Genomic DNA, 24,120 nt, shown 5'->3' with positions numbered 1-24,120 from the left:
TGTCAAACCTGCAGCTCCAAGTCTTCTCTTCACAGTTGAAACTCAGACTTCTTACTACGACCACTATGAAGCTGACTGAAGCTGTTGTCCTGTGAGCTCCTATCTCCAAGCTGTTGACTTTCACAAACGGGACTTCTGGTTCTCTTGTGGTTTGGGGTCTTCCAGATCTCTTCCTGTCAGAGTTTCCTCCAGTTTCTGAGCCTTTTGATGGTGAAGAAAACTGGACTTATTGACACCTTGACTTTCTTCACAGTTTCTCTGTATAAAGACCTACATTTTAAAGTGTTATGATGGTCTGTCTCTTTTCTATTGTTAATTGCCTTTTCCTCTCCATTTTTACAGCAACACACTACTTTCTGCAGTACAATACTGTTAATAATGCTCTGGAGGGTTTGGTGTGTTCCAACACAATTTCTATGCAGACAGACTGGGTTGGAAGTAAGCTAAAAAAGTTGGGACACCTGTAGGATTTGGTAGCACTAACTTTCAAGGCTTGATCAACCTCCAGCTGCAGAACAGCTTAAAGTTGTTAACCCATTTCTGTTCCCTGAAAAAGGCCTTTTTGTATAATTCTGAAATGTATTATTTTTCCGTTTTGGTTAACCTTACCTTTTAATTAACCTCTGGCAGTTCACCACTTAACTTTGTACCACTTTACTGGACTTGAACTGCTTGAATTTCAATAAAAAACTGGAAAAATTGGGGCGTTGCAAAACTTTTGAGCGGTAACGTACATGGAACATCAGAAAGCACCAGAATCCATATGAGCATTTCCAAATCAAGAGAGCTGTGAACATTTACACACATAGAACCACAGCAATAACATAGTTAATTACTTTTGATATAAATTGTCCTCAACATAGAGACGAGATCAACAAAGATCTAACAGCAAGTCACACTGTCAACTTTATTGCTAGATACTTTACTGTTTTACTGATTATTATCACATATGAACAGAATCTTCTGTGTTTAAGAAATCATTAGTAAACTAGACTATTCGTTATTTGGACAATTAAAAAAAGTATGCTTTTATTATAGATTATGCTTTTATTAATTTAATAGTATTGTATTATACATCACTTGAATTACTTTCCAGTCTCATATGTATAACATATTGACCCTTATTTAAATCTACTTACTTGGTGCATGCATTGCTGGGGACCTAATAAAGTGTACTTTAAAGCTGTTTGAATAAGTGCACCTCATATTGTACTCTTTGCTCCAAAAAAATAAACTCTGTATGTAGTGATATCCAAATATGTTCTTAGCCTTGTTGCCATGGTTTTGTCTTATCACAAACAGCTACTTTACATGGGCTGAATAAGACCACTTGTTGTTTTGCCCATTACTCATATAATTAATTGTAATTTATAAATAAGAAATATCCATCCATTTCTCTATACCGCTTTATCCTCACTAGGGTTGCGAGTGATCCAGGGGTGCTGGAGTCTATCCCTTCTGACTCGGGTGAAGGCAGGGGACACCCTGGACAGGTCACCAGTCTGTCACAGGGCTACATATACAGACACACAATCACACTCACATTCACACCTACGGACAATTTAGAGTAATTAATTAACCTCAGCATATTTTTGGACTGTGGGAGGAAGCCGGAGTACCCGGAGAAAACCCACGCATGCACAGGGAGAACATGCAAACTCCATGCAGAAAGATCCCAGGCCGGTAAACTTCTTGCTGCAAGGCACAAGTGCTAACCACTACGCCACTGTGCAGCCCTAAATAACAAATATCAATTTAAAAAAATGTATTTAGTATAAAAAACAAAGGTGAACATTAGTATTGTTGTCCAAAATGTTAGTGTCTGTCACAGCTGATCAACTAAGAAAAAAATGTCCAGGCAGTCTTGTAATTCAACAGCAGATATTTTAAAGAAGTTAGTTTTTACTGCAGCAAAATTAACCATCTTAATATATTTGCCTTTAAAATTTAACTACATTTTCTTGACTCAATCCTTAATGTAACTTTTACCACATGATATAATTCTTCTGACAAAACTCAAAACAGTTCAGAAAACTGTTCTTTGACCTAGAGGAAGCAAGAGAAAATGTTTTAAAGACTTTGAGATCCTTTGTCTATTGTCATACTAAAAAGAAAGAGATCCATTTCCATTTAGGACAATTAAGCAACTTCCCTTATTAACCGCTCACAGGCTAAATGTCATTTTTGAACACAAGTAATCTGATAATTGGCACAACAGTTCACATACATAAATAAATATAGCCAACATTTCTAATATACATTTTTATTGTTGCGCGAATCTCTTCAATACTTGCATGAGGAACACACAGTGAAAAGCCCCTGCGGAATAAATCGTCAAGAGCCCAATACACCCCAAAAGCCACAACAGGGGTTCATCACAAAATGTTTAAACATCAGCAAGCAATCTTTGAGATTTGTAAGTTAGGCTTGAACAGTTAAGCATACAAACATAAGATGTAAAACAAAGCTGTTAAAGGTCAGTGGAATCTAAGTTAAGAAAGTACCAGGCTTTTGTAATGTGCTTTCAGAGTAGCTGGAAATATCAAGGCTATGTAAGACATGATATACATTTAAAATCAGCAGTGCTTGTTCATTTTGGTCATGAGGTCATTAAATGAATTCAGTAAATTAGAAAAAAGTGATATTGACATACAAATCTCTGTTAGATATTTACTGAAATAACTGTTAAATGCTGGATGTTAGTACACTGTAGCTCAGGATTCATTTAAAATCTTCAAGTAAAAAAGATGCTGTCAATAGTGGACATAGTTTGTTATTTGGAATGTTCATAGCACTGGTTAAGATTTCAGACAATGATTGGCATAGTCTCACTGGTCCTCTGGTTTTATTCACTGTGACTAAATTGTTCACAACAGCCTGTACTTTTTAGATTGTCCTCAATAATGTACAACTAGTTCAGTGTCATTCACTGTGAGAGGTGTTTGACTGAACTACATTGATTCTATGAAATGTATATGTATTATATATCTAGTTTATTGTGCTATTTTATGTCCATCCAGCTCACCCTGAAATATAAGTTACAGCAAAAAAGTATAGTACCAAAATGCAATTACTTTATACAATGAGCAGTGTAGCATTGTCTATATAAAGACATACAGTAACACCAAAAATGTTTTCAAATTTGCTTTACATTTATAGCAAAGAGTGGACTCTACAATACATTTTTCAGCAACATTCAGACACCGTAGCAAAAAAAAAAAAAAACAAGTACTGTCAGAAAAACTGAGGTTTTATACAATAGATACGTTCATATTTTGTCAAATCTTTAATAATACAATAGTCACATGTCATATGTTGAAAATGTGTTGAAAGGTCTTGGTCCCTGCAATCATTCCTCCTATCTGTACTGGCCACATAACAGGATGGGCAACAAAATCCACGGGCCTTCCATGTAAGGCCAATGTATAAGAAGGTCTTTGTGACATCAAGCAGACTTCAGCACAAGAGCAAGACACACTACACACAGTATTAGCAAAAACTTCATCGACCACTGGATGGGTTTGACTCACATCACCTAGGCACCTGATGACTCTAAAAGTTCACACTTTGTTTGCTCTGGCTGAATGTAATGACCCCCCTCTTGTTTTGATCAGCCCATGCCAGAACAATTACAAACGTTTCTCTGATACGGAGCTGGCTTGATACAATGACTGTACAGAACCGATGCATTTTGTACACACTTTCATTGCTTTGATTGTTTGCAGGTCTGTCCAATTGCTTTCACTGGCAATTTGGTCTGTGTATGTTGACTACATCACTTGGAGATAGAATATGAACTCAGGTGTTCTAGGACATTTTGCATTTGCCCAGGTTAACATTGTTAAATTATGTTATTAGATTTCACTGTGTTTAAAGGTTACAGCAACCAATAACTATTTTGATGTACATTTGCCATGAGAGTACTGCATATGTAGCATTACTGTTCTTTACAACAATAATTTTTCCAAATCTTTTTATTTCATTTACAGTTTTTTGAGCGTCTGTACTTCTGGCTTTGACCTTCTTCAGACAGTTCATCAATAGGCAAGGAGTAATTTACAAGGTGGCATGCCATTATTGAAAATTATTACATTACATATAGGCTGATATCTCTTGGTCTCTACTGACTGTGTTACTGTTGGCCGTTGCATGGCTATTTATCATAGTCGAAAATAGTCAAAAAATAGCATTTCTTATTCGTAATGTCATTTAAATACTTGTTGGCACTATCTTCATCAGTCTTGTAATAAACATGCCTTTACAACTTTAACAATAGTTGAGGTTATAGTCTAGTAAGAGCTGAAACCAGCAGCCTTCCAGCTATGACTGTTCATTCAGAAGTGAAGGAAATGCCAGCGCTAGGTGGGCATATGAAAATAATGTTCACTGCCTGGCCAGAAATAAATTTTCATACCCACTGTATAACCCTTTGTTTAGTACTTCCTAATGGACTTTGTGCAGACTAGTATGACCACAAGCATTTTGATTGTTTGCCATAAGCATCACAAAAGCAGAGTTTAGGTTATGTCATAACATGAAACAAACAATTGCAATAATGTATCTAACTTGAATGAAAATAACACTGACAACTGATGTGGTTAGATGGCAAAAAGCTGACTTGCTCCTCTTCAGTCAGTTTTTGTAAACTCGCCAGCTTCCCAGCGCAGAGCCATGGCACTCTTGCGTCTTCCTCCTGTGTAGACCTCTGGAAACTGCGAGAGACAAGTGATTGTTTACCTGCTTTCAAAGTATTTCCTTCATCTCCTCCTTCTCCTCCTTCATTTCCACCTCCTCTCTCAGGTTATTAGACTAAAAGTAGGATAATAAGTACGTCAGTTTTGACTGGCAATCTTGCAATTACAACCTTTTTGTTTCTTTGTCTTTTGTTTTTTCTTGTTTTTAAATTATTGCAATGTGCCCATAATACAGCAGGTGCATACAAATTAAATGTTACATACCGGGCTTTGCAAAAGTTCTGTTACACTCGGTTTCATGATCTTTAGAGACGTTTACATGTCGGTGTGAAAAATTCCATTAAATAAACTGAAAGTTCTACCTTATAGGCAGGTGTCCTTAATACAAATTTTTTTCTCTGGTGAAGTTGTATCAAGATGGAAGTCAAAAGAGTTGAGATATCTGCTCTCCTTCATGCTGAACATCAGCCGGATGACCGTCCACAGAGTCGCGGAGAGGCTAAAGAATGGTGAAGATCTTTCAGGTCTTCACCATTCTTGAAAGATCATCTGAAAGATCTTCACCATTCTTGAGCCTCTCCGCGACTCTGTGGACGGTCATCTGGCTGATGTTCAGCTGCTTGGCTCTGTCAGACTTGTTGTGGCCAGCATGAAGGAGAGCAGATATCTCAACTCTTTTGACTTCCATCTTGATACAACTTCCCCAGAGAACAAATTTGTGTTAATGACACCTGCCTATAAGGTAGAACTTTCAGTTTGTTTAATGGAATTTTTCACTCCGACATGTAAACGTCTCTAAAGATCATGAAACCGTGTAACAGAACTTTTGCAAAGCCCGGTATATGTAATGAAAATATTGGTTTCATTGGGTGTCATACAAAATATGATGGATATAATATAGGAAAAAGGAAATGTCTCAGCAAGAACTTACTCTGTGATCACAGGATAAAGCAGAACGATCCATCCTGTAGGCTGTTTTCATTGGGGATGATGGAGAAGACTTACACTTGACTGGCACGTCAACTAAGAACAAAAACAAAAAATCATTATTAGCTACACAAGCAGGGGAAAAATGTCCACATTGTTGGAAATGCTATGGTGAGTATTTGCTTACATACAGTACCTGAATTATCAAATGCCAAAGTGTCCATACGATTTGACAACACCCTTTCTTTGCTGAACATGTCTTGTCCATAGAGATTTGCCCTCTCCTTCTTCAGCTCTTCTTCTCTCTGCTTCACCATCTTAATCTCTTCATCCACCAGTGATATTGTGCTTCTTGAACGCAACTTGAAAAACGGGTTGTTTAAGAACATTTTTTCTTGGGGCTGTTCACAGGCTTTGTTAAGGGAGAACTCAGAGGCACTGCGAATAATCAGATTAGATGTCTCTAGGATGATAAGGTTGGAGCTATTGTCTTCTGAGCGCCACTCACCAGAACGAACTGCCTTGTTGTCTTTGCTATGTCTGGGACTGGAGGAGTAATCATTGCTCGGGTCAAGAATAATAACATTGTTTGCTGACACTTCATGTTTCAGTGGTTCCTTGGTGGGTGAAGAGGTAATAATGAATGATGGTGTCAGTGGAGTGCTTATGGATCTGGGGATACTTCGTGTTGGAGCACAATCAGTTGATTTGCCCATCCTGGAGATGCCCCTCTCTCTTTTAAAGGTTTCCTCCCTTTCCATTGATATGCGAATCTCCTTTTCAACTAGTGTTTCTGAGTCATCATAAGGGGACCTGTAACTGGAATCATCCAGGCCAGAATCCTCTGAGCAAGGGCTGAATTGGGTGTGAGGATAATCCCCAACCAGATTTAGGCTCTCCAGATCATGTGCTTTCTTGTGAGTCCTTTCGATGTTGCGCACTGGTGTGTACATGAAGCTGTGGCTGCCATGGAAGCTTTGCTGCTTGGTCACAGGCAAGACAATCTTGTTTCTGGTTTGTTCCTCCATTTCACGCCATTGTTTACGAGCCAACTGGAAGTCCACATGCTCTGTACTAACATTCTCACTTTTAGTCTCCTGTATCACACAGAAGTCTTTAGGTAGCTTCTTGGTTGTATCTGCATTGATGTGTTGTTGGTGGTTATGATTAGCATCTCTGCCATTTTCACTGTCATCCTCAGATATTTTGGAAAGACCTTGAAGGCCTAAAGGGTTATATTTAACCTCTTGTAGTGGGGCAGGAGAGGATATTATATCCTCCGGTTGTTCCAGAATTTCTTCCACTTGTGGGACTGCAAAACTGACCTCCTCAAAGTTGTTGTTGTCTTGACCTTCAAAGTCTGTTATCTCAACTTTTTGCACAAACAGCTCCTGGGCACTCAGCTGAAGACTGTCCAAATATGAGTCATCATCCTCTTTATTTATTGAGGAAGAGAATATAGTTCTCCATTTTTCATCTGTTTCACTATCTGATGAAGCTGCTGCAATCTCAACTCTCAGGCATTCGTCCATTTCATCCGGTTCAGGGTCATGGCAGGATTCATTGGACACATCTGACATTGCCTCTTCTCTGATGCATTGCTCTAATATTGACTCCTCTGTTATTGCTGAGTCAAAAAAGAATTCATGGGCATCTGGGTTTTCATCTCTGTGTGTTGCCAGATTGCGATAGTCATCATCTACAAGATTAAGATTATCACCAGCCGTAGGCTCTGGCTCAAAGTATTGCTCTTGCTCAGGGTCTTGATCAGGTGCAGAGTATAATTCTAGGTCTGCGTCTTGCGCTGGGTCAGGGTCTTGTGCTGGCTCAGGGTCTTGCTCTGGCTCAGGGTCTTGCTCTGGCTCGGAGTAATACTCTTGCTCAGGGTCTTGCTCTGGCCCAGGGTACTGCTCTGGCTCTGGGTACGGCTCTAGCTTCGGGTCTTGCCCTGGTTTAGAGTCTTGCTCTTGCTCAGGGCAAAGCCCCACCTTAGTGTCCTCCTTGGGCTCAGGCCCTTGCTCTGGTTTGGGGTCTTGTTCTAGTTCAGGATCTGGTTCTGGTATGTCCTTCATCTTTTGATGGGCCTCATTTTCATAAAGCTTATCAGCACTGGAGAGTGTGTCAGACACAGGTAAGCTGATGGACTCCTTGTTGAGCTCTTCATGCCCTGGCTCTAATATCAAAGCTTCATTTTGAACCTGACTTGACATTTCGGTTAAAAGACCAGCCTCAGAGAGGTCAGTCCCAAAGGTGGTGGCTGGTACATCAGTTAATAAAGTGCTAAGTGTTTCATTTTCCCTCTGGGAATCTGATGGGGCTGTTGCTATACAAACTTGCTCATCAGCAGCACTGAAATCATTCCCCTGCTCAGGTGAATCAGCCACAGTGACATCCACTTCACAGTTCATCACCAGCCTTGATTGTTCAGTCGTTTCCATGGTGACAGGGTTGGAGTGATTCTCAGTTGTGCTGCAACCTTCGTTTAGTTCTTTTCCATCTGCCTCTCTCTCTGCCAGTGTAGCTTTCTGAGCAAAAAAGTGAAAAGAAAAGGAGACATTTGTATTCTGGGATGGAAAAATTATTAAAAACGATTCATTTTTGTATCTTTACTAAATGCATGGCTGTATGTCCTCATCCTTCTGTGCTTAGGGGTCAATACTAGTGCTAATACTGGCATTATTTGCAGTCTTCATAACCTTAATCTTCTTCCAATGTCATCTTGTATGTAAAATATAGTTACCTTTTCTGAATTGCTTTGCACTTTCATTTGTGATATACGCCAAATACCCAAAAATAATATTTTCATGTAAAGAAATGGAAACAAAAATGAAAAATTAAATTTATTCCTTTATCAAGGTTTTCTGTATGCATTTTGGGTGTGTTGTGTTAAGGACATCCGGACGCACACACAAATGGTCTTTGTAACACAACCCATGACAGTATCTACACATCATAACCTAATTATGTGTATATTTATTGTGAAATGAATAGAGAAGAAAAACTTGAGTTATCCAAACAAACCAGAAACTGAAGATTTTGCATTGAAAACATCTAAATGATCACCATCTTCACTGTCATCATCAGCACCTCAGACAAGAACACTGGACTGTTTCAGTAACACTCCACGGTGTTATTGTGAAAGTAATCACACCAATGTGATTTCAGAAAATCTCCTTGAAGTGCAATAAGCACACTAAAGGTGTCCATGGATGGCATTTAAACGATCTCTGCGAGGCTGAATGAATGTTTCCCTAAGTGGGTTATGTGCAGAGAGAGGAAGAACATCAAAAGAAGCTGAATTCGAAGGCATAGCTGCTCTTATGTAAGACTGCGGGACTGGGTCTGCCTCCCACACACTGCCAGAATGTCCCTGAAAGATGATTAGCTGAGCCCACAATCCCTATACACAACACACACACACACACACACACACACACACACACACACACACACACACACACACACACTCACTCACACTGTTACGGGCGCCGCCGTATTCTGGGCTCCTCCTCTTTGTGTGCTTGTGTGTGTGTGTGTGTGCGTGTGCCTGTGTTTTCTATACACTCTCAGGTTGCCGCTGCAGCTGATCCTCCTCACCTGTGCCTGATGTCTGATTTTGAACAGCTGGCCTGAGCCGAAGTCAGCCAATCAGGAGCCTGCATGGGTCAGCATAAGAAGCCGGCAAGCCTGAAGCTAGTGAGCTTGTTGCTGTAACCAGCCTTGCTCATGTGCCTCGGCATAGTTAAACATTGTTAGATGGTAGAAAACTCTGTATATTTGGAGGCACTAGTCTTTTTCATTCGTTGTTTGTCACACACGCTAATTTTGATTGTTAGGATTTATTTTTGACAAAACTCTAGGTTAGAGTCTCTTTGTGTTTTCGCTTTGTATTTTAGTTCCCAGCTCTCATTTAGTTATTGCCTCATTCTATTTTTGTTTGTTTGTTTGTCACAATTTTATTCTTTTATTAATAAATATCTTCAATTCCATTAACAAATAGTTTTATGTGACTTCCCTTTTCCCCAAACGAGCTAGGGTTGTAACACACACACACACACACACACACACACACACACACACACACACACACACACACACACAGTCATTAATATTACCGTAACTAGTGAATGTGAAAACCATCACTGACTACATTTATTTTTCAAGCTTAAATTTAACATACGTTCCCTGCATGTCTTGTTTTCCTCCCAGCTTACTATGGGAAACTATGTCTGTAAAAACACAGCAACATGTAAACCTTCTGAGAAATTTATCTGAGTCAATATTTGATCTGTTTTCCATCTGGGCTATATTGTGAGTTGAAATTTGGATTTAAAAGAAGTTGAAAGTGACCATTACTTTATCAAATTTGCAAGAGTGATTAAGTCTTTGATTTTTCTGATAGTGATTTTTTTCTCACATTTACCAGTTTTAGACCAATCTTAGTTTTTTATCATTTTATTTTATCACAACTAATACAAGGGCGTACATCACCTGTCTCCTGTGAAACATAGTTCAGTCCTCACACATAGCCATATAAACACCACTTTTATAGATTTAGTTTTCTCATTGAGCTCAGTGTTGCATCTGTGACTGTCAGTCAACCAATGTAAATTTTACCTAATGATTGCAAGTTAGGAAGAAACTGTGCAGTTGTTGATGACTGTTTTCTAGATATTTGATGTTTTAGTATTTAGACAGCAGCACGGTGTATGAGGGACTGAATTAAAATAATGTGCATCGGGCATTAAATGAAGGAACTTGTTGATGCTTGTTCATTGTATCTGGATGGTACTCTAAAGCACAGAGGAATTTGGAGGACCTTTATTTGCTCCTCTATCTCCTCTGAGCAAAATGTCTCTGAAAGAGAACAGTTAGAGAATGATGACAGTAGTGCAGTGCTCACTACATATTTTAACATTAAAAACGGCTACAAGCATAAAGCCATGGACAATAATTAATTTTGCTAAGCTTTGCTACTGAAGCACAAATTTGATGCTTAATACTCTTGTGTTTTGGTCTACACGCATTCAAATACTGAATCTTTATTATGCAAGTTTTTCAATTAAAAAGTGTCACACAAAGTATCTGCATAAGCAAATGTATGTACAGTGCGGTCCATGTCTGAAACCACAACAGACATCTGTCACATAAAGTCATAAAGTTTTAGGATTGAAAAACATTTAAAAACACAAGAAGTTCAGATATGCAAAAAGACATTAGAAGTACATTAGAAATATTTTAAATTCTGCTTCTTTACTATGTCAGCAATTGAACGAAAGCAAATTTGTGGCATCGACCACGTTAATTCCTTTGTACAAAAGGTCTGACTTCCTTGAATTGAGTCATTCACCTGAAGCAGCGTTCAGATGCCACTCATGTACACTTGATAAATTTGTCAGAGGCTTGTTCAACTAAATCAACCTGCAGCCATTGTTCACCTGTTAGAAAAATGGTTGTGCCTCAGGTTTCCAGGAGAACATTGCTCATTAGGAACTACTGTGATCGCGGGAACCATGGCATCCAAACTAATTGAAAGTGTCAGAAGTGAAATTAGTTTTTTTCTCAGCAGTAGGTCATGACTGGATTCAAGGTTTTTAAAGGGGCACTACCTGACACTCCCAGCACTTTGCAGAAACTGGATCAGTTGTATCTAAAGCACAATTAGACAGTCATGAGAGTAGAAGTCCATTCTTCAGAGGCATGCTCCATCCTATAATTTGCATCTTTGTGGAGGAGAATTCACACTGCAGCATAAAAATACCTCAGGCAAATCTCAAATCTTTGAATATGGCATTTAATGTTATGAAACGGGCGGTGTGACCCCAAGCAGCAGGCGACAGGCAGGTAGGTGAATTAATAATAATTTTATTCTACAGAAAATAAAACAAAAAGGCACTCCATAAGGGAGGCACGGAAAATAAACAGAACAGGGAACTGAAACGGAAACTAAGGATGACTGCTCACAGCCGCAGCGTGGCTGAACTAAAACTAAGGGGAAGGGTGACTCACGTAAAGTCTGGGGGGAGTTGGAAGACGAGATGAGGAGATGGGCTGAGGAAGCTGGTGGCGAGGATTTGGCGGAGACTGAGGAGCGAGCAGACCATAGGCAGACGCCGGAGCGGAGGAAGGGAGACGAACAGATGAGGGTTCCAGGGTGAGAGGGGGAAGACGGAGCAGGCGAAGAATATCCAGGGTTTGACAAGTCCAGACAGCAGTGTAATCCATACGGGGAATCACAGCCAATGGCCCAGCTTTGAGCTGTGAGAAGAACTAGGCTTTTAGGCTGTGCCGATTGTTGATCACGGCCAGCTGCGCTCCCTCGCAGCCGTCTCTAATTAGGCTGAGAGCCAAGCAGGAGAGGGAGGAGCCCTGACAGTACCACCCCCCCCCCAATGTGCACCTCCGGACAGGCTGAAGGGACCGCTCCGGAGGACGACCCGGAGGCTGGACAGGCCGGGACTGGACAGGCTAGAGCCGGACAGGCTGAAGGGGTCGCTCCAGAGGACGGCCCGGAGGCTGGGCAGGCCGGGGCTGGACAGGTAGGAGCCGGACAGGCTGAAGGGACCGCTCCGGAGGACGGCCCGGGAACTGGACCGACCAGAGCTGGACAGGCTGGGGGGACCGCTCCGGAGGACGGCCCGGGGGCTGGACAGGGAATTGATGACCGGGCCGACGTAGATCCTCAGGAGGCCGGACTGGGAACCGGCAGCTGAGCCGACGGGGACCCTCCGGGGGCCGGGCTGGGAACCGGCAGTTAATCCAAAAAGAATCCTCCTACGCCCGGACTGGGAACCGGCAGCTGAGCCGACAGGGATCCTCTGGCGGCCGGGCTGGGAAGCGGCAGTTAATCCGAAGACAATCCTCCGGGGGTCGGACTGGGAACCGGCAGCTGGACCGACGAGGACTGGGGACGGGGCTTGATTCGGGACTGGGGACAGGACTAGAACTGGGGATTCTTCGGGGGAAGAGACTGGGGACTGAACAAAACAAAAAGCAGAGGACTGAACTAACCCGAGAATTGGGGACCGTTCGGGGAGCGGGACTGGACACGGGGTTAAGGAGGCCACAGCTGCAGGGGAACCAATTGGGGTGGCCCCTGCAGGGACGCCACTTGGTGTAGAGGTGGCGTTCATCTTTCGTAGGGCTGATAGTGAGGCGCTAAGCCTCTTCTGGGGTTGAGGGGAGGCGCTACACCTCCTCAAGGCTGCCGAGGAGAAACAATGCCCCCTCAAGGCTGCCGAAGAGGCGCTACGTCCCCTCAAGGGTTCAGGGAGGCGTTATGCCTCCTCAGGGCTCGGGGGGAAGCGCTACGCCTCCTCCATGGTGCCGAGGAGGAGTCATACCCTCTCAAGGCTGCCGAGGAGGGGCTATGCCTCTTCACGGGTTCAGGGGGGACATGATCCCACCTCAAGGATGCCGGGAAGGCCTTAAGCCTCCTCCAGGCTGCCGAGGAAGTGTTACGCCCCCTCAAGGCTGCCGAGAAGGCGTTTTGCCTCATCAAGGACTCGGGGGAGGCGTTTTGCCTCAACAAGGACTCGGGGGAGGCATTATGCCTCAACAAGGACTCGGGGGAGGCATCATGCCTCAACAAGGACTCGGGGGAGGCGTTTTGCCTCGTCAAGGACTTGGGGGAGGCGTTTCGCCTCTTCAAGGCTGCAGAAGAGGCGGGAAGTCTCAAAGTTGCAGCGGAGGCGGGAAGTCTCATCAAAACTGCAAGGGAGGCGTTTCGCCTCTTAAAAGCTGCAGAGGAGGCGTTTCGCCTCTTCAAGGCTGCAGGAGAAGCTTTTAGCTTCTTTGAAAACGCAGGAGAGGCGGGAAACCTCTCTAAGGCTGCAGGAGAAGCTTTTAGCTTCTTTGAAGCTGTAGGCGAGGCGGGAAACCTCTTTAAAGCTGCTGTGGAAGCTCTTTGCTTCCTCAAGGCTGCAGGGGAAGTTTTTAGCTTCCTCAAGGCTGCAGAGGGAGTCTTTTGCTCCTTAAATGCTGCAGGAGGAGCCTTTTGCTCCTTTTCCGCTGCAGGGGGAGCTTCTAGCTCCTTTACGGATGCGGTGGGAGCTTTTAGCTCCTTTAAGGGTGCCGCGGAGGCTTTACACCTCTCACCGGGCGCCAGGAAGGTTTTACGTCTCTTCAAGGCTGCAGGGCCAACAAGGGCCGGAGACGGGGTGATGGCCCCCACATGGACAGAAGACGGGGCGATGGCCCCCACAGGGACCGAAGGCTGGCCGATGGCCCCCACAGGGACTGAAGGCGGGCCGATGGCCCCCACAGGGACTGAAGGCGGGCCGATGGCCCCCACAGGGACAGAAGGCGGGCCGATGGGCCCCTCAAGGACAGGAGGCAGGGCGATGGGCCACTCAAGGACAGAAGGCGGGGCAATGGACCCCACAGGAACAGAAGGCGGGGCGATGGGCCCCACAGGAACCGAAGACAGGGCGATGGGCCCCACAGGAACCGAAGACGGGGTGATGGGCCCTACAGGAACCGAAGACGGGGAGATGGGCCCCACAGGAAACGGAGGGAGTGAGGCGGTATGGGGCCTCTTCTCAGCCGGAGGGAGTGAGGCAGCACGGGGCCTGTCCTAGGCCGGAGGGAGTGAGGCAGCACGGGGCCTCTCCTCAGCTGGAGGGAGTGAGGCGGCATGGGGCCTCTCCTCATCCGGGAGGGTGGCAGCACGGGGCCTCTCCTGGGCAGGAACCAGGGACGAGGAATGGAGCAGCAGGCTGGGCAGGCTGGGCAGGCTAATTGGCGTGTGCAGGAAACACAGGAGGTTGCTGGGAAGGTAGGGAACCAACTCTGGTTTCTCAAAAGCCATCCTGCGTCCCATAGAAACCGCTGCATCTTTATAAGCCTGCCCAGTCGACTTTTTCCATGCCTGCAGCAGGTCATACAGGGCCATCATAAACTCATATGACTTGGGAGTTTAAAAAAAAAACTGTCCCAGGGGCCGATAGGGGACATGGGCAGGTCCAAATAATCTGGGTTGCCTGCTGGCTTCTTGGGTGGCTGGGCCATTCTGTTATGAAACGGGCGGTGTGACTCCAAGCAGCAGGCGACAGGCAGGTAGGTGAATTAATAATAATTTTATTCTACAGAAAATAAAACAAAAAGGCACTCCATAAGAGAGGCACGGAAAATAAACAGAACAGGGAACTGAAACGGAAACTAAGGATGACTGCTCACAGCCGCAGCGTGACTGAACTAAAACTAAGGGGAAGGGTGACTCACGTAAAGTCTGGGGGGAGTTGGAAGACGAGATGAGGAGATGGGCTGAGGAAGCTGGTGGCGAGGATTTGGCGGAGACTGAGGAGCGAGCAGACCATAGGCAGACGCCGGAGCGGAGGAAGGGAGACGAACAGATGAGGGTTACAGGGTGAGAGGGGGAAGACGGAGCAGGCGAAGAATATCCAGGGTTTGACAAGTCCAGACAGCAGTGTAATCCATACGGGGAATCACAGCCAATGGCCCAGCTTTGAGCTGTGGGAAGAACTAGGCTTTTAGGCTGTGCCGATTGTTGATCACGGCCAGCTGCGCTCCCTCGCAGCCGTCTCTAATTAGGCTGAGAGCCAAGCAGGAGAGGGAGGAGCCCTGACAGTACCCCCCCCCCCAATGTGCACCTCCGGACAGGCTGAAGGGACCGCTCCGGAGGACGACCCGGAGGCTGGACAGGCCGGGACTGGACAGGCTAGAGCCGGACAGGCTGAAGGGGTCGCTCCAGAGGACGGCCCGGAGGCTGGGCAGGCCGGGGCTGGACAGGTAGGAGCCGGACAGGCTGAAGGGACCGCTCCGGAGGACGGCCCGGGAACTGGACCGACCAGAGCTGGACAGGCTGGGGGGACCGCTCTGGAGGACGGCCCGGGGGAATCACAGCCAATGGCCCAGCTTTGAGCTGTGGGAAGAACTAGGCTTTTAGGCTGTGCCGATTGTTGATCACGGCCAGCTGCGCTCCCTCGCAGCCGTCTCTAATTAGGCTGAGAGCCAAGCAGGAGAGGGAGGAGCCCTGACATTTAATTGTTCTCAGAATGTGATTCCAGAACACAAAACTCTATCTGCAAGAGGAAAACTGTCTTCACAAGGGAAATTTCCTGCTCTGAATCCACCAATGTGATCCTGTGAATACAGGACTGTGATGGACATGAGCTCAGCTCTGCCCATGTTGAATTTAGAGACTTTGGAGGCACTGGCAGTGGCTGGCAGCTTTGCACTTTCAGCTGGTCATAAGCAACACTCAGAGTATATTGTACTTAATATACACACGTGGACAAAATTGTTGGTACCCCTCAGTTAAAGAAGGAAAAACCCACAATTCTCACTGAAATCACTTGAAACTCACAAAAGTAACAATAAATAAAAATTTATTGAAAATTAAATCATCAAAATCAGCCATCACTTTTGAATTGTTGATTAACATAATTATTTTAAAAAACTAACTAATGAAATAGGGCTGGACAAAAATGATGGTACCCATAACTTAATATTTTGTTGCACAACCTTTTGAGGCAATCACTGCAATTAAACGATTTCTGTATTTGTCAATGAGCGTTCTGCAGCTGTCAACAGGTATTTTGGCCCACTCCTCATGAGCAAACAGCTCCAGTTGTCTCAGGTTTGATGGGTGTCTTCTCCAAATGGCATGTTTCAGCTCCTTCCACATATGTTCAATGGGATTCAGATCTGGGCTCATAGAAGGCCACTTTAGAATAGTCCAACGCTTTTCTCTCAGCCATTCTTGGGTGTTTTTGGCTGTGTGTTTTGGATCGTTGTCCTGTTGGAAGACCCATGACCTGCGACTGAGACCAAGCTTTCTGACACTAGGCAGCACATTTCTCTCCAGAATGCCTTGATAGTCTTCAGATTTCATCGTACCTTGCACACTTTCAAGACACCCTGTGCCAGATGCAGCAAAGCAGCCCCAAAACATTACTGAGCCTCCTCCATGTTTCACCGTAGGGACAGTGTTCTTTTCTTCGTATGCTTGGTTTTTGAGTCTATGAACATAGAGTTGATGTGCCTTACCAAAAAGCTCCAGTTTGGTCTCATCTGTCCAAAGGACATTCTCCCAGAAGCTTTGTGGCTTGTCAACATGCATTTTTGCAAATTCCAGTCTGGCTTTTTTATGAGTTTTTTTCAGCAGTGGTGTCCTCCTTGGTCGTCTCCCATGAAGTCCACTTTGGCTCAAACAACGACGAATGGTGCGATCTGACACTGATGTACCTTGGCCTTGGAGTTCACCTTTAATTTCTTTGGAGGTTGCTCTGGGCTCTTTGGATACGATCCGTCTCTTCAATTTGTCATCAATTTTCCTCTTGCGGCCACGTCCAGGGAGGTTGGCTACTGTCCCGTGGGTCTTGAACTTCTGAATAATATGAGCCACTGTTGTCACAGGAACTTCAAGCTGTTTAGAGATGGTCTTATAGCCTTTACCTTTAAGATGTTTGTCTATAATTTTTTTTCGGATGTCCTGGGACAATTCTCTCCTTCGCTTTCTGTTGTCCATGTTCAGTGTGGTACACACCTTTTCACCAAACAGCAGGGTGACTACTTGTCTCCCTTTAAATAGGCAGACTGACTGATTATGAGTTTGGAAACACCTGTGATGTCAATTAAATGACACACCTGAGTTAATCATGTCACTCTGGTCAAATAGTTTTCAATCTTTTATAGAGGTACCATCATTTTTGTCCAGGCCTGTTTCATTAGTTTGTTTTTTTAAATAATTATGTTAATCAACAATTCAAAAGTAATGGCTGTTTTTGATTATTTAATTTTCAATAATTTTTTATGTATTGTTACTTTTGTGAGTTTCAAGTGATTTCAGTGAGAATTGTGGGTTTTTCCTTCTTTAACTGAGGGGTACGAACAATTTTGTCCACGTGTGTAAGTAAAACCAAAATGTAGTAATACTTTTTACAACTTGCTAGGCTTTTACTTTACAACTAAACGTACTTGAAAAAGTACCAAAGCAATGGCAACAAAACATACTTAAAATACCACAGATTTAAGTACCCATTATACATAATACTCCATTTCAGAAAAATGTCTATTATATTCTACTTATTGATGCATTTGTGACTGGTAAAGGTGAAGGTGATTTAAACATTAACTACAGTTCCTCTAATGCTAGTCCCACACAGGTTGGATGATCTTGTTGATAGGACGGCAGCTTTACTGTGTACATCAATTAAGACCGTTGCCTTTCTGAAAAAGAAGGCAATCAATATAATAAAATAGCTCCATGGCATAGTGAACAACTGCACATTTTAAAGGACGTGGCGTTCTAGAAATTCAGAAGAATTTCATTGAGCCTGGAAAGACAGTTTCATCACATATGAAAAAAATGATTCGTAGAACAAGAACTGCTGATTATTCATCTTTAATCGAGGAAAACAAGAACAATCACGTTTGCTTTCTGTCCTGCAGCCAGGCTGACAAATAGTAAAAACTCTTCACAGCTCTGGAAGCATCCATAGAACCAGACTTATATTTGGACTGCTTCTCTGCTGTAAATGTCTCAGGGCTCACGGTGATAGTAACTTCTAAATCGGCAACATGTCTGTTAGACCCCATCCCCACTAGACTTTAAAAGGACGTCTGTCCTTTAATGAACACAGCAGTATTAAACATAATCAGCCTCTCTTTACTAACTGGATATGTACAGCAGTCTTTTAAAGTTGCTGTAATAAAGTCATCTTTCTAAAAGCCAACTCTGGAACCAAGTTGTTGTAGTCAACTATAGATCCATATCCAATCTCATTTTTATTTAAAAACTCCTTGAAAAAGTTGTTGCAAGTCAATTACTATGATCTGGATAGAAATAGTTAGTTTGAAGAGTTCCAGTCAGGATTTAGAATACATCATAGTACAGAGACAGCACAAGTCATCAATGATCTTCTAACGTCTTCACACAATGGACTCTAGTTTCTATACCTTTTCTGCTGGATGCTAGGGCTGCATTTGATACAGTTGATTACAGCATCTTATTACAGAGATTAGAACACGATATTGGACTTAAAGGAACCTCACTAAGTTGGTTTAAATAATATTTATCAGAGAGATTCCAGTTTCTTCATGTTAATGATGATTCTTCCCCTCACACCAGAGTTACTTATGGAGTTCCACTGGGTTCTGTGCTAGGACCAATACAATGTACTTTGTACATGTTCCCTTTAGACAATATTAGAAGGAGGCACAGTATTAATTTCCACTGTTGTGCAGATGACACCCAGCTATATTTATCTGCGAAGCTGAATGAAACCAATCAGTGAGTCAAACTCCAGACATGTCAGAAAGATATTTGATAAAGCTTATAGTTAGGACTGCTCGGGACAGCCTGAGTTGTTCCTCAGTTATGCTGCTATAGGTTCAGACTGCCAGGGGATTCTCAGGATGCACTGGGCTCATCTCCTCTACTCTCTCCATACTGTTATATATCACTATTACATTCACTAATTTTGTGTTTACCCCCCAGGTCTTGTGTTTGTCTCTCTGCAGGTGTCTGTAGATTTGTAGCTACATGTCTCTGATCTGCAGTTTCTGTCTTCACAACCTCCAAAATATTCATTGTTCTATTTGTCTGCTCTCCATCTGCTATCCCGCTATCTCCACAATAACCCCTCCTGCTACCCCTCACCCCGTTGTTCCCACTCTTATCCCAAACAGTTAAGGCAGATGGCCACCTTGCCTGAGCCTGGTTCTGTTTGAGGTTTATTTTTCTCCTTCCCTAGTTATGGAGGTTTTTTTTTTTTTTTTTTTTGGCTTTTTCCCACCAGCAGTGATTGCTTGGTCATAGGGAATCCAAAGGGAACTTTGGATTGTTGGGTTCTAATTCAATTCAATTTAATTCAATTCAATTCAGTTTTATTTATATAGCACAAATTACAGGTCAAATTGTCTCAAGATGCTTTACAGAACCCATATGCCTGTTCTCTGTTCTCTGTTTAAAATTTGTAACATCTGCATCTTACTATGTTAAGTGCTGTGACATGGCAAATACTGTGTATTTGTGGTATGTACAGTGCCAGTCAAAAGTTTGGATGCACCTTCTCATTCAATGTTTTTTTTAACTTAAATTATTTTCTACATTGTAGAGTAATACTGAAGACATCAAAACTATGAAAGAACACGTGCAATTATGTAGTAAAGAAAAAAAAGGTAAACAAACCAGAATATGGTTCATGTTATAGAAGTAGCTATAGAAGTAGTCCCCTTTTGCTTTGATGACAGTTTTACACCCTCTTGGCATTCTCTGGATGAGTTTTATGAGGTCGTCACCTGAAATGGTTTTGAACTAACAGGTGCATCTTGTCAAGAATCAGTTTGTGGAATTACTTGCATTCTTAATATGTTTGAGACCATCAGTTGTGTTGTGCAGACGTAGGGTTAGTACACAGTGAATAGTCCTATTTGACTACTGTAGTAATCCATACAATGCCAAGAACCAATCAGCTTAGTAAAGAGAAACGGCATTCCATCATTACTTTAAGAAATAAAGGTCTGTTGATCAGGAAAATTTCAAGAAATTTGAATGTATCCCCGCGTGCAGTCACAAAAACAATCAACAACCAAACTGGCTCACATGAGGAGCACCCCAGGAAAGGAAGACCAAGAGTCTCCTCTGCTGCTGAGGAGAAGTTAATCTGAGTCTCCAGCCTCAGAAAACACAAGTTTAACAGCAGCTCAGATTAGAGAACAGATAAATGCCACACAGAGTTCTAGTAGCAGACACATCTCTACATCAACTGTTCAGAGGAGACTGAACAATCAGACCTTTATGGTCAAACAGCTGCTAAGAAACCACTACTGAGGAAAAGCAAGAAGCAGAAGAGATTAGTTTGGTCCAACAAACACCAGGAATGGACATTAGACCAGTGGAGATCTGTGCTTTGGTCCAAATTTGACGTCTTTGTTTCCACCAACCATGTCTTTATGAGACCAGAAACAGTGAATGGATGGTCTCTACATGCATGGTTCCACCATGAAGCATGGAGGAGGAGGTGTGATGGTTTGGGGTGCTTTGCTAGTGACATTTTTGGAGATTTATTCAGAATTGAAGGAACACTGAACCAGCATGGCTACCACAGCATCACTTTTTTTCTATATGTCCCATTTTAAAATTGTATTAATTTTATAAATTTTAAATTACACACACGTATATGTCTAATAATTGCTTCAACTGTCAACCAAAATTTATTTGAATTGAAAATAATTACTTATTGTGTCAAATATTGCTGTGTGACAAAAATGTGATTAATTGAGATTAATTAATTACAAAGCCTGTAATTATTTTTTAATTGCATCCCACCACTAATATCACCAATATACATACATACATATATATATATATATATATATATATATATGGAGAGAGAGAGGGGGGGGGGGGGTGGATGGATGGATGGATGGATGGATGGATGATGGATGGATGGATGGATGGGTGGATAGATAGATAGATTTAGGGAATATAATAATAATAGGTAATTTGAATAAAATAGAACTTTAAGGCTTGACTAAAGTTTGCTGGAATTCTGGTCAAATGAAACAGGATTGCCAGCTCTGTCACCATTGGTGTGTGAATGGAAAACATGTGTAAAAGTGTGTAAGTGTAGACCATTTACTAAATGTAATTTTACTGTATAAATTCTCTCAAGAGGAGTGGTCAAAGATACATTCAAAGTCACATAGTTGAGGTACAAAGTAATTTTTGTATGTAAATTTTTGACCTAGCAGATTTTGAGATAGTTCTATAAGACCTATAAAAAGAACCAAAATGCATGATTGTGATTTATGACAAAGACAGCCGTTCAGCTGTTATTCCATCACAGAAGACAGAGTTATAGAAGTCACTGAAAACTCAGGACTGCCTTTATATAAATGGCATTTGAACCATGCAAACTTTTGTTCACAACTGTATCTGTCTAAATAGACACATTGCTACTTAGAAATGGCCTTATTTTTTGAAAGGAAAGCAATTGTTTTTAAATGAACATGAATGATCAGTCCAGTGTAGACATAGTTAATGTGGTAAATGACTATTGTAGCTGGAAACAGCTGATTTTTAATGGAATATCTCCATAGGGGTACAGAGGAACATTTCCAGCAACCATCACTCCTGTGTTCTAATGCTACATTGTGTTAGCTAATGGTGTTGAAAGGCTCATTGATGATTAGAAAACCCTTGTTCAGTTATGTTAGCACATGGATAAAAGTGGGAGTTTACATGGAAAGCATGGAATTGCTTTGAAGACCCCAAACTTTTGAATGTTAGTGTACATACATATCTTCTGCCATTCTAAAGAGTTTGGACATGTCTACTCTGAAGACATGTGCTGTGGATACCACAGGGATTCATCAAATTGTACGACAAATTTTATGTGACTAACTGTTGACCAGCTAGGCAGATAAAGGGAAAGCTCAGTTGAATCTGTATCCCTCTGTAGCTGAGGTCATGTGCTCCTGCTGCCAAGCTTTGGGACAGCAGCTCACCAGGGCCTAAAGCAAAGTATTTAACAGGATACCCATGGCTGCTGACTCCAGACACTAATTATTGCCAGCATTTGTCCACTCTCCTCCAAGTGTCTAATCCTTCCACCTTTCTACACATCTGTCTTTGGAACAGTCACAGCAGACACATTCCTTACATGTCAACCCCGCTCCTGCATAATGTGACCAAGCAGAGTACAACCAGTGCGGACAATTAGCATCAACTCCCTGCAGCTTTCTAAAGAAAGTCAGTATCTGAGCTGCAGTAGCTTTTGAAGCAATGATTGAATCACTCAAAAATCAATATATTCATCTTACTGTGTGAGTTAACTTGAGCAGACTGAATCACTCCAGAATGTGCTGCTGCCCAGGCTAGTATTTCACAGCAGTATAAAACATCTTTTTTCTACTAATTACAACTCAGTTTTCAGTTTATTTTCCTGCATTTGAGACCTTAGTCAGGTGGTTACTGGATGACATATCAAAAATTAAAAGGCCATACTGAATTTTTCCTTTCTGTCCCTTCCAAACCCCAACATGTGACACTATCATCAAATGAAACGGCTTACAATGTCGTCAGTTGTTTTGGAAATCATCGAGCCTATATGCATCAGTCCACATTCTCCATTGTAAGTAAATAAAATGCAGAGAATATCTTGCTATCCTGATGACCTTATCGTAAGGAGGTGTCTGATTGTGAGACTTTGTCATTAACATAGTTAAGCGGTCACTTTAATAGAGCAGTAAATTAATGATTTTCTCTCTCTTTTCATCCACAATTGGCCAGTCACAGTCATTAGTTTGCCAGTGAAATCTTTAACTCACACAAGTGTGCACAAGTAATCACATGCACAGACGCACTAAACACTCCACACGCAACGCACTGAGCACCATGGTAACCATCAACATGCCTGACACTTATTGCAATGCTCAGCTGTCACCTTGTCCTCCCGCTTCCCCTCACCACCTCATCTGCAGATTGTTAAATGTGATGGGAAGCAGTGCTGCATGTAAGTGGCATGGAAAATAGCAGATAGATGTTATACATACAAGAAAAAAATAAATCTATCAGTAAATTCAAAGGCTTGATGGCTTAACTCCCTGGCTGTCTGCATTTCTGTATTCGCTTGTCTAAAAATGTGGTCAGATCTTTTTCAGAGTTACAAGTATGAACAAATACAAGCTCCTGGAGTCCAATCAGTGAGACAAGACTGGAAATATTGGTGAGCTACTTTGACTTAAACCTCCACATGGATCTACACTGCAGTAAGGATCGACTGTGTTTAAGGATGAATTTACTACAGCATCCCCACAGATAAGGTAAGATGAGATGAGATAAGATGAGATGAGATGAGATGAGATGAGATGAGATGAGATGAGATGAGATGAGATGAGATAAGATTGCCCTTTATTAATCCCACAGTGAGGAAATTTGCATTGTTACAGCAGCAAAGATTGTGCAAATATTTAAGGAATAAAGTATATAAATTACCAACCAAAATACACATAATTATTATTATTTTTAAAAATGACTACTGGAACAACAATTGCTGCACATATCAGTGGTATTGCCCAGATTTTTATAACGAATAGAAATACTGATAGAGTTAAATTATTGCACGAACTGTATGTAAGCCAAGAACTAATGAAATAGCATTTATTCTAGTGGAGACAGAAAAATTAATATTGCACAACTCACAGAAAGTGTTGATATTGTACCAAAGAGATGTATGATTTGTTTGTTTGTTTGTTTGTTTGTTTGTTTGTTTGTTTGCTCTGGTGTGGGAGTGTGTGGAAATAAGGACCTGTGGTGTCTCTCCATCACACACTCGGGTAAAGGAGCTCCCACTGAAACATCTAAAACTCTGCCACGTCTTCAAGTAAGCATGCTTTATGGCAGTGTTGAATCATAACCAAAGGTTTGAATTACACATTCAGTCAGAGGAAAGAATGCTGCAAGAGTCTGAGCGAAAGTGGATGCAATTATTAGTTCAACTTTTTTAAAAGCTCATTTTATTCTCTTGTT

The 24,120-nt window shown here is 42.4% G+C and overlaps 1 protein-coding gene across 6 annotated transcripts in view; it reads right to left on the bottom strand.

Moving 5' to 3' along the window:
• Positions 1 to 2,247: 2,247 nt before the first annotated feature.
• palmdb (palmdelphin b) overlaps positions 2,248 to 24,120 on the bottom strand; it is a 68,548-nt gene continuing 46,675 nt past the window's right edge. For 3 of the 6 annotated variants that reach the window (XM_051940018.1, XM_022198501.2, XM_051940020.1), the window contains 3 exons: positions 5,818 to 8,146; positions 5,626 to 5,717; positions 2,248 to 4,712 (listed from right to left, as the gene is read on the bottom strand). In XM_051940018.1, the coding sequence (XP_051795978.1) occupies positions 4,629 to 4,712; positions 5,626 to 5,717; positions 5,818 to 8,146 (2,505 nt within the window). In that variant the 3' untranslated portion in view covers positions 2,248 to 4,628. Of the gene's footprint in view, positions 4,810 to 5,625; positions 5,718 to 5,817; positions 8,147 to 24,120 lie in introns of those variants that run through there. The other 3 variants (XM_051940019.1, XM_051940022.1, XR_007938189.1) reach the window with 3 other exon arrangements.

This window comes from Acanthochromis polyacanthus, chromosome 20 (genome assembly GCF_021347895.1).
Source record: "Acanthochromis polyacanthus isolate Apoly-LR-REF ecotype Palm Island chromosome 20, KAUST_Apoly_ChrSc, whole genome shotgun sequence".
NCBI lineage: Eukaryota > Metazoa > Chordata > Actinopteri > Pomacentridae > Acanthochromis > Acanthochromis polyacanthus.
Note: the sequence above shows the minus strand (reverse complement) of the source record. Positions and strands in the feature narration are given on the sequence as shown.